At 41.2% G+C, this 12,028-nt stretch overlaps 1 protein-coding gene across 4 annotated transcripts in view; it reads right to left on the bottom strand.

Moving 5' to 3' along the window:
• KIAA2012 (KIAA2012 ortholog) overlaps positions 1-12,028 on the bottom strand; it is a 313,387-nt gene that overhangs the window by 229,988 nt on the left and 71,371 nt on the right. For all 4 annotated transcript variants that reach the window (XM_073633290.1, XM_073633291.1, XM_073633292.1 and 1 more), the window contains exon 5: positions 3,628-3,827. In XM_073633290.1, coding sequence (XP_073489391.1) covers positions 3,628-3,827 — 200 coding nt within the window. The remainder of the gene's footprint in view (positions 1-3,627; positions 3,828-12,028) is intronic.

Raw genomic sequence — 12,028 nt, forward strand, 5'->3', positions numbered from 1 at the left:
ACATGGCCGTCCACCTAAACTGACAGGCCGGGCAAGGAGAGCATTAATCAGAGAAGCAGCCAAGTGGCCCATGATAACTCTGAAGCAGCTGCAGAGATCCACAGCTCAGGAGGGAGAATCTGTCCACAGGACAACTATTAGTCGTGCACTTCATAAATCTGGCCTTTATGGAAAAGAGGCAAGAAGAAAGCCATAAGAAGTCCCATTTGCAGTTTATGAGAAGCCATGTGGGGGACACATCAAACACGTGGAAGAAGGTGCTCTGGTCAGAGGATCTCAAAATTGAACCTTTTGGCCTAAAAGCAAAACGCTATGTGTGGCGGAAAACTAACACTGCACATAACCCTGAACACACCATCCCCACTGTGAAACATGGTGGTGGCAGCATTATGCTGTGGGTATGCTTTTCTTTAGCAGGAACAGGGAAGCTGGTCAGAGTTGATGGGAAGATGGATGGAGCTAAATACAGGGAAAACTTAGAAAAAAAACCTGTTATTCTGTGTACACACGACCGGACTTTCGACGGACTGAATCACGTCGGACTTTTCAACGGACTTTCGATGGACTTTTCAACGGACTTCCGTCGAATCAGACTTGTCTACACACAATCACATCAAAGTCCGACGAATTTGACCGTGATGACGTACGACCAGACTAGAATAAGGAAGTTCATAGCTAGTAGCCAATAGCTGCCCTAGTGTCGGTTTTCGTCCGTCGGACTAGCATACAGACGAACTGATTTTTTGACCGGACTTGAGTCCGTCGGAAAGATTTGAGACATGTTCTAAATCTAAAGTCCGTCAAATTTTCTACAGAAAAGGTCTGCTGCAGGTCCGATGAAGCCCACACACGGTCGAATTGTCAGACGGATTCGTTCAGTCGGACAAGTTGGGTCGAAAAGTCCGGGCGCGTGTACATGGCATTAGAGTTTGCAAAAGACTTGAGACTGGGGCAGAGGTTCACCTTCCAGCAGGACAACGACCCGGAGCATACAGCCAGAGCTACAATGGAATGGTTTAGATCAAAGCACATTCATGTGTTAGAATGGCCCAGTCAAAGTCCAGACTTAAATCCAACTGAGAATCTGTGGCAAGACTTGAAAATTGCTGTTCACAGATGCTCTCCATCCAATGTGACAGAGATTGGGATATTTTGCAAATAAGAATGGGCAAAAATATTACTCTCTAGATGTGCGTGCAAAGCTGGTAGAGACATCCCCAAAAAGACTTACAGCTGTAATTGGTGCAAAAGGCGGTTCTACAAATTATTGACTCAGGGGGCTGAATACAAATGCACGCCACACTTTTCACATATTTATTTGTAAAAAATTTTGAAAACCATTCATAATTTTCCTTCCACCTCACAATTATGTCCCACTTTGTGTTGGTCTATCACATAAAATCCCAATAAAATACATTTACATTTTTGTTTGTAACATGACAAAATGTGGAAATTTTCAAGGGGTATGAATACTTTTTTCAAGTTACTGTGTATATGATAGAATAGATGTTACAACAATCTTCTAATTGGTCTTTTTTTTTTTTACTGCAACCATTTTCAAGCTGCTACTTTTAGTTTTGGCATTTACACTCTCTGGAGAAATTAAAAAAAAAAAGATAATTCAATGTTGTTGATTATTTATCCAGCAGGTAAAATACCCTGAATGAAATTAATTGGGTGTGGTTTTTATGCTACATGTGTGAACCTTATGTACATGGTTATGAATAGACCTGTCACATCCTATAGCAGCCTTTCTCAACCTTTTTACCCCAGTGGAACCCTTGAAATAGTTTTAAGGTCTCTAGAAACCTCTGCTAAAATCAATAAAATTGAAAAGAATGCCCCTAATATTGAGGACAAGTGGGAAGGATGCACCCCTTTCAGTGGTGGTCATAATGCCACCCCTACAGACACCTAAAAATATTGTTGCTGTAATGTCGCTTGCTTTGCTAAATGGTAATGGCTTGTAAGTATTCAAGCACCATGAGATGGTATGTCAATCAGCCATAGTTCAAGGTACACCTAGCAATCTCTAGAGGAACCCTAATTTTTCACAGAACCCTGGTTGAGATTGGCTGTATGATACCTGTTTTAAAGTGGTTATAAAGTCCAAAGGTTTTTTATTTATTTAAATTGCTTTAAAGTGATTTGTAAACATAGATATTTTTAAATTACAAACGACCTGATCTTGAGCTGTGCTCTGCGTGTCCATATTCACACAGCGTGGCTTGGCCCCGCCGCCTGCTCTCTGTTTACTGGCTGTAATTGACAGCAGCAGGAGCCAATGGCTCCCACTACTGCCTCAGTATCCAGTGGAGAAAGTGAGAGTGGAGAAAGCTAGCTCTTCTCTCACAGACTTCCCTGAGTACAGCAGAAGCCATTGGCTCCTGCTGATGTCAGCCAAATCCTGTGGAAGGAAGGGTGGGGCCGAGCCTTGCTGTGTGTATCTATGGATCTATGGACATACAGCTTGCTATGGTGGGCACACGCAGAAGAGGAAGAGCCGACAGCAGAGGCAGGGGGACCCCAGAAGAGGAGAATTGGGGTTGCTCTGTGGAATACTATTGCAGGTAAGTATAAACATTTTTTTAATTTAATTCATACAATGTATGCCAGATTGTGCCATTGCCTATAAATGCTAATTCAACCTTCTTTGATAGGAGTAGATTATAGGAAAAAATACACTTACTGTTGATATTTTGTATGCATTTGCTCGGTATAGAATTGTCAGTAATTTTATTTTGTGTCTATGGATTGTCTTATTAGAATGAAATTACAAAAAATAAACGCTTATGATAGAAAAATTTATATTTGAAGTTTTCTGTTTTGTGTTTACTTTATTCAAGGCGTCAGTATTCTATAAAAGAATGCTTAATGTTTCAGTGGTTGTCAGTGCATTAAAAGAATCCTGTACTGACAAAATACCATAACCATCTGCTACTACCAAAAATAAGTGTTTTTATTGCTGCGCATCCCTTTTTAATGTTTCCTCTCGCTTCCTGTCCTGTCCTCATAACACATTGTTACTGGGAGAGAAAGAGAGGAGATTCGGTCATAGAGGTAGGTAAAGCTGAAAGAAGTTCTAACCCTAACTTTTTGGTTGGAGATAAATTTTAAGCAAAAATAACAATTCAATAATGAGAACAAAACATTCTTATAATGATTACAACAAGTGATTAGAATAAGAAAAAAGGATTCTCTGCTCCCCAGTGCCCCTCAAGCTCCAGGTGCCTGAAGTAAGCACGCTGGGAGTAGAAGAAAAGGCTGCCACCCACTGGTTAGATCACAAGTGTTCATGTTTACTGTAGAAACTATCCACAGACATGGTAATGGTGGTCCCTGCCCTAGGACCCCTACTCTAGAGGGGCAGATCTAAGGAGGAAAATGCCATTGCCATGCCTGTGGACGGTTTCTACAATAAACGTGGATGACTGTGATCTATCCAGTGTTAGGCAGCCTTTTCTTCAACTCTCCCAGTAGGTGTTTAGAGCTGAAAACATATACATAAATCTTGATACTTCAGTTTTTTACAGATACTAGAAGCTGATAGTCAATTCAACCTGTTTGAATGTACTAAGAACTAATAAGGCAGCCTTGGGTTGACATAACAGACAGTAATGGTTTTACCATGTGTGAGTTATATTGCTCCTTGGTTTTCCATGAACTTTGGGTAGCATGTGATTTGGTTCGTTCAGGGCTTGACCTCCTAAAGGTTCCAGTACCAGATAATGTTACAGTTGAGTTCTTTCCATTTACTTCAAGGATTTCACCGTAAGCTCCCAATTCTTCCTCATTTCCAGTCTCCTCCTCAACCGGGGTACAACGTCCTAATGAGAACATACAATGAGTATGTATTAGGCTGCTAGGCATGGCTAAGTAAGTATAACTGTAGAGAGGTTGATATTCCCAGAATAATAACATAAGAAAGCTATGTTCCTAGAAATTTTAGGGGTGCTTTAGCACTTGTTTAAGTGGCACTTTTCAGCCCCTAGTTGAGCGCTTTTAACCCCAAAGAAGGGGTTAAAAGCGCCTGTGTTGCGGTGCTTCCGAATCGCTTTTCAGGCACTTTGGAAGCGCTGCCCATTCATTTCAATGGGCAGGGCGTTTTGGGAGCGCTAAATACAGCGCCCCCAAACTGCCCCAAAGATGCTGCTTGCAGGACTTTTCCTTTCCTTAAATAAACAAAATCAATGCAGCCACCGCATCTAATGATTGATAAGCTGCAATATATTACATTCTACAGTTCCCCAGCACTGACTCAGTACAATGTCCTTTATTTAACGGGTCGTTGTGATCAAACCATGACTTAAGGCTCAATTTACAAAGTTAACACACCAGGATAAGAATCTATGTTTTGAAAATAATAACAGTTATTTTCAGCTAAGTCAAATAAGATTTGAAAATGACTGTCACGTGTAAAGGTTCATGAATTGAGCCCATTAGTGTTATTGTTTTAAAGTGAAGCCTTTCTTGTATGCCCTGTTCTTAATGCCTGTGGGGTATCACGGGTCATTGTTATGACATTCATTTTGGATAACAGGTCTCTGTTTCAAAATCATTCCCAAAACAAAATGAAAAAGAAATGATTTACAAATCTACGTGGGCAAGTTGGTAAAAAAAACACAAAACAAAAAAATAAATAAAAACTCCTGATTAAATATTTATTTTGCTGACTTGATTATTTTCACACTCTGCAGGTTGTTGACACGCAGACATTTGGGTTCAATGATTACCACTGAAGTATAAAACTACAATCATCTGATAATTGGAACTCTTCTTTAAAGTATAAACAGTAAAATTACAGCTATTAAGAGATGGAGGGGTTACAGCTAGCACAGATGGTATTATGCCATGCTTAAATATTAAAAGGAAAGGTGTCTTTTTAACCACTTCAGCCCTGGAAGATTTATCCCCCCCCATGACCAGGTAATTTTTTGCAATACGGCATTGCGTTACTTTAACTGACAATTACGCGGTCGTGCGATGCTGTACCCAAATAAAATTTATGTCCTTTTTTACCACAAATAGAGCTTTCTTTTGGTGGTATTTGATCACCTCTGCGGTTTTTATTTTTTGCGCTATAAACCAAAAAAGAGCGACAATTTTGAAAAAAATATATATGAACCCTCACCTTGTAAAACAACACATTCAGATTAAAATATAAATGAAAGGAAAAACATTTGTGCATTTGTGCATATATGTGCCCTGAAAGACAACCCCACACCATAATCCCCCCCCACCGCCAAATGATTTGGACCAGTGCACAAAGCAAGGTCCATAAAGACATGGATAAGTTTGATGTGGAGGAACTTGACTGACCTCAACCCGATAGAACACATTTGGGATGAATTAGAGTTGAGACTGTGAACCAGGCCTTCTCGTCCAACATTAGTGCCTGACCTCACAAATGTGCTTCTGGAAGAATGGTCAAACTGCAGCATAAGTTGCATAAGGTGCTCAGAGAGGTAGGGGAAGAGAAACACCAACACACTAATCTTCCCAGTAAATGGCTGTGCAAGGGGGTAAGGTGTCTGCACAAGTCTGATCATTGGAAGAAAGCAGCCTGAGTTCCAGCACAGCTAGAAAACTGACCCCACTATGCTCTCATGCATAGTGTGGTCAGTTTTTGATAGGACAGCAGAGGGACTAACAGGAGGGACTAACATGTCAAATCGCATGTCAAAACGCTCCAGTGTGAACCGGGGCTTAAGTTAGTTTTGAAGAAAGCGATAAAAGTTTACAGCCTCTGTCAGGTTTTTATTCCATCTTCTTCTATATTGGGGAGATCTCACTTCTGTTAGAAATTTAGCCAATGGAAAAACACTTATGTAACAGAGTAAGGATGGGTTAGAACCTTTGACAATCGTTTTATTGTTTTTTTGTGTCTTCCTATCCTGATAACAACTGCCCCCCTTCTGCTGTTTCTTGTACAGAATTGACAAGGTCAGGAGTGGGGTAAATCTAACAGAAATGTTAACTCTTCACCATTCTATGGAAAAGTAAAAAAAAAATGTCTGGAATTAGGCTTCAGAGTAAAATAAAACAATTTATATCTATAGTTTTTATTTCTATAGAGTGTATAGATACAGTGCATCCAAAAAGTATTCACAACGCTTCACTTTTTCCTCAGTTTGTTATGTTACAGCCTTATTCCAAATTGATTAAATTCATTATTTACCTAAAAATATAACAAACAATACCCATAATGACAATGTGAACAAAGTTTGTTTGAAATCTTTGCAAATGTATTAAAGATAAAAAACAAAAAATCACATGTACATACAGTAAGTGTTCACAGCCTTTGCCATGACACTCGAAACTTAGCTCAGGCGCGTCCTGTTTCCACTGATCATCCTTGAGATGTTTCTACAACTTGATTGGAGTCCACCTGTGGTAATCTCAGTTGATTGGGCATGATTTGGAAAGGCACACACCTGTCTATATAAGGTCCCACAGTTTTTCTCCAAAAATAGGTGGTGGAACTCAAACATGACACACACACTCCAAACTACATTAAATAGTGGGTGTGGTCACGTTTTACTAACAGTGAGAGGGTCAAACAGGGGCATTAAATACTAGGAGTACATAATGTCAAGAGTGCATAGTTTGGGGGGCGGTGTGTGTTACACACAGAGTGCAGAGTTTAGGGGTGTGCTGCATACAGAGTGCAGAGTTCAGGGGTGCTCTATTTATTTATTTTATTTCAGGTACTTATATAGCGCCGTCAATTTACGCAGCACTTTACATATACATTGTACATTCACATCAGTCCCTACCCTCAAGGAGCTTACAATCTAAGGTCCCTAACTCACATTCATACATACTAGGGACAATTTAGACAGGATCTAATTAACCTACCAGCATGTCTTTGGAGTGTTTGGGAGGAAACCGGAGTACCCGGAGGAAACCCACGCAGGCACAGGGAGAACATGCAAACTCCAAGCAGGTAGTGTCATGGTTGGGATTCGAACCAGTGACCCTTCTTACTGCTAGGCGAGAGTGCTACCACTACACCACTGTGCCGCCCGCTCTACACACAGAGTGCAAAGTTTAGGGTTATGCTGCATACAGAGTGCAGAGTTCAGCCTTCTTCTACAGCTGCCTACATCTGCATCCCCCATCCACATCTCACTTTCACCCTACTTTAGCTCTGACCTCCCGCATGCAACCCCCCTCCACCGCCCCATCCCCCCCCTTAAAAGCTCCACCATCTTCCACATGTCTTACTTTTGTTGCTGTATAAGCTTAAGCTTTCAGCCGGCTCTTGTGCCTCGCCACACATTGTAGCTGGCTCCTCACCTTTCACTTGCAGGGAGATCATTCAATCGGACTGTCAGCATCCACACTCCACCCTGGGCACCTGCATTTTCCTTGCCTCCATTCTGAACTCAGTGGGAGACGCTGAGGAGATCAGACCTGTGGGAGCCAAGCTGTCACTTGTAAACACAGAAGCCGTACTTCAGTGTTCACAAGTGATTGTGTGGAGCGGGGGGCAGAGGGGCTTAGCCAAAGGTGGTGGAACTGAGTTCCACCAAGTTCCAGCTGAAAAAAAGCCCTGGTTAACAGTGTATGTCAGAGCACAAACCATGAAGTCCAAGGAATTGTCTGTAGACCTCCGAAACAGGATTGTATCAAGGCACAGATCTGGGGAAGGGTGCAGAAAATGTCTGCAGCATTGAAGATCCCAATAAGCACAATGGCCTCCATCATCCCTAAATGGAAGAAGTTTGGAACCACCAGGACTCTTCCTAAAGTGGGCTGCCCAGCCAAACTGATCGGGGGAGAAGGGCCTTAGTCAGGGAGGTGACCAAGAACCCGACGGCCACTCTGACAGAGCTCCAGCATTTCTCTGTGGAGAGAGGTGAACCTTCTAGAAGAACAACCATCTCTGCAGTACTCCACCAAAGGCCTGTATGGTAGAGTGGCCAGACGGAAGCCACTCCTCAGTATAAGGCACATGACAAGCTGCCTGGTGTTTGCTAAAAGGCACCTTAAGGACTCTCAGACCATGAGAAATAAAATTCGCTGGTCTGATGAAACAAGGTATGAACTCTTTGGCCTGAATGGCAAGGGTCATGTCTGGAGGAACCTAGGCAACGCTCATCACCTGGCCAATACCATCCCTACAATGAAGCATGGTGGTGGCAGCATCATGCTGTGGGGATGTTTTTCAGCGGCAGGAATGGGGAGACTAGTCAGGATTGAGGGAAAGGTGAATACAGCAATATACATAGACATCCATGATGAAAACCTTCTCCAGAGTGCTCTGGACCTCAGTCTGGGGTGAAGGTTCACCTTCTAACAGGACAACGACCCTAAGCACACTGCCAAGATAACAAAAGAAGTGGCTACAGGACAACTCTGTGAGTGTCCTTGAGTGGCCTAGCCAGAGCCCAGACTTGAACCTGATTGAACATTTCTAGAGAGATCTGAAAATGGCTGTGCACCGACACTCCTCATCCAACCTGCTGGAGCTTGAGATGTCCTGCAAAGAAGAATTAGAGAAACTGCCCAAAAATAGGCGTGCCAAGCTTGTAGCATCATACTCAAAAAGATGTGGTCCCAAAGGTGCTTCAACAAAGTATTGAGCAAAAGCTGTGATACTTACAGTACCTTGAAAAAGTATTCATACCCCTTGAAATTTTCCACATTTTGTCATGTTACAACCAAAAACGTAAATGTATTTTATTGGGATTTTATGTGATAGACCAACACAAAGTGGCACATATTTGTGAAGTGGAAGAAAAATGATAAATGGTTTTCACATTTTTTTACAAATAAATATGGGAAAAGTGTGGCGTGCATTTATATTCAGCCCCTCTAAATCAATACTTTGTAGAACCACCTTTCGCTGCAATTACAGCTGCAAGTCTTTTTGGGGATGTCTCTACCAGCTTTGCACATCTCGAGAGTAACATTTTTGCCCATTCTTCTTTGCAAAATAGCTCAAGTTCTGTCAGATTGGAAGGAGAGCGTCTGTGAACAGCAATTTTCAAGTCTTGCCACAGATTCCCAATTGGATTCAGGTCTGGACTTTGACTGGGCCATTCTAACACATGAATATGCTTTGATCTAAACCATTCCATTGTAGCTCTGGCTGTATGTTTAGGGTCGTTGTCCTGCTGGAAGGTGAACCTGTGTCCCAGTCTCAAGTCTTTTGCAGGCTCTAAGGTTTTCTTCTAGGATTGCCCTGTACTCCATCCATCTTCCCATCAATTCTGACCAGATTCGCTGTCCCTGCTGAAGAAAAGCATCCCCACAACATGATGTTGCCGCCACAATGTTTCACCGTGGGGATGGTGTGTTCAGGGTGATGTGCAGTGTTAGTTTTCCACCACACGTAGTGTTTTGCTTTTAGGCCTAAAAGTTAAATTTTGGTCTCATCTAACCAGAGCACCTTCTTCAACATGTTTGCTGTGTCCCCCACATGGCTTCTCGCAAATTGCAAATGAGACTCTTGGCTTTCTTTCAACAATGGCTCTCTTCTTGCCACTCTTCCATAAAGTCCAGATTTGTGGAGTGCACGACTAATAGTTGTCCTGTGGACAGATTCTCCCACTGAGCTGTAGATCTCTTCACCTATTCCAGAGTTACCATGGGCCTCTTGGCTGCTTTATAACCTAACTTTGCTTTAAACTTCTCCACAACTACATCCCTGACCTGTCTGGCGTGTTCCTTGGCTTTCATGATGCTGTTTGTTTACTAAGGTTCTCTAACAAACCCCTGAGTGCTTTACAGAACAGCTGTATTTATACTGAGATTAAATTACGCATAGGTGGTCTCTGTTTACTAATTGGGTGACTTCTGAAGGCAATTGGTTCCACTAGATTTTAGTTAGGGGTATCAGAGTAAAGTGTGCTGAATACAAATGCACCCCACACTTTTCAGATATTTATTTGTAAAAAAAAAATGTGAAAACCATTTACCATTTTCATCCCACTTCACAATTATCTGCCACTTTGTGTTGGTCTATCACATCAAATCCCAATAAAATCCATTTATCTTTTTTGTTGTAACATGACAAAATGTGGAAAATTTCAAGGGGTGTAAATACTTTTTCAAGGCACTGCATGTACATAGGATTTTTTAAATTTTTTTAAAAATAAATTTGCAAAGATTTCAACCAAACTTCTTTACGTTGTCATTATGGGGATTGTTTGCAAACTTTTGAAGAAAATAATGAATTTGATCCATTTTGGTATAAGGCTGTAACATAACAAAATGTGGAAAAAGTGAAGTGCTGTGAATACTTTCCGGATGCACTGTATGAGCAGCCATGTTTGTTCTGCCTTTTGCCATTGTTTGTATCGTGCACCGTGACAGTTAGGTTTTACCAATGTTATGTGGTTGAGATTTCATTGGTCATTGATCAGAGAGATTAAAGCGGGGGTCCACCTATCTATGTTTTTTTTTTTTTTTGAGTTCATTCACAAACTTTTCTTCTCAGCATTACATACTCACATATTGTGTGTAATATGTCCGCCTGTGTCAGATTTCATCGGAAAGAATAACTTATATTATTCACTGCAGGCGGTTTCCATCTTCATTGTGGGCATTTGAAGCCCACAAGCATTTATTTCCTGGATGTGGTGAATGCTGTGCTCCCAGCATTCACCACTCGTTCCCGCACATGCTCAGTGGCATCCTGGGAAGCCTGAGACTAGCTCCCAGGAGTCTGGGAGAGGCTAGAAACACGCCTACTCCCACGGGAGGAGAACCAGGAAGTGCAAAGAAGAATAGAAAAATAAAAGGTAATTACGGCGATTTAAATTTTTTTGAAAGGCATGTCAGCATCTAGGCAAGGAAGAGAATACATACAGATATTGTTCAAAATTTGGGTGGAACCCCGCTTTAAGTGACTTCAGTGAAACACAATGGGAAAAAACCTAAAATATATTTTTATGGCATGAGGAAAATATTTAATATCAAGCATATAAAAATGTTCAAGTAATAGAAATTTTTTTTTAAAGCGATCCTTACATAAAAGGCCCACTTAATGTCTAGCCCCCACCCATACAAACAAAAATGCAAGTTAAAATTTTGTGATCCCACTGGCAGGCCTGTGACATTGTTCTTGCTTAGGCGAGCCTGCCAGATGTCAGGGTTATAAATAAGTGGTTTTTTTTTGTTTTTTTTTTACATATTAATGCTTAATTTTTAAATATATTTTGGGTAGTTATGCATTAAGTGGATCTTGCATTTTCTTACAAGGTCTGCTTTAAGGTTCACTATTCACTAATAGTGCAAAGAGCAGTATGAAATAAATATACACTAGAAGTTTCTCTTACAATTACAAATACAACATTTTTGTGAAAAGAAGATCTTAGTGTAAGAAATTTGAAATATGTGGTAGGTAATATGATGCAACAGTTTGCAAACCTTTTCAAGTCAAGGAAAACAATTTTTTGAGGTGGTAAGGGTCAACTTTAAAAAAAAAAAGCATGTTTGCTTTTCAAACCTGTTATTTATAACAAAATGGATAGTATGTTAAGTACAATTTATTTACAACGTATTATAAAATAGTTTGTAGGCAAAAACAAAAAAAAGAAAAATTACAAACTTCTTTAAAATTCATGCTGATTCATAACTGATTTTATTTAGCATATCTTGTTCACCATGGACCAGAAGACTTTAGCCTGGGGACTGCTAAAGGTCCATACCTGTATATTGCAGTTCTAAGACGCATCCAAATACTAGAATCCAGTGGCCATAGTCATGTGGTATGTATGTGTAGCAACCCCTAGCTGTCTTGCTTGAGTGCCTGTGTTGTTTGTTGATCACGGTCAGGTGAGTGACTCGGGGAGGCTGGTATGACTCACAGGCAGCATCTCTGATACCTCCCCGTACTTTTGGAATATAGCAGAAAATTTCAGAAGGATGGGCATAGAGGGGAGGAGGAGCTGCCTGGAGTACTCTGAGGGCCCTGATTAATCCCCAACAGATGGGTTGGCAGGGGGCAAGCCTCCTCAAATACTCAGGGTCAACCCAGCTGGGGCAGTGTGAGTTCGGGTGGAAGATGGAGATGGAG

Source organism: Aquarana catesbeiana, linkage group LG06 (assembly GCF_042186555.1).
Source record: "Aquarana catesbeiana isolate 2022-GZ linkage group LG06, ASM4218655v1, whole genome shotgun sequence".
NCBI lineage: Eukaryota > Metazoa > Chordata > Amphibia > Anura > Ranidae > Aquarana > Aquarana catesbeiana.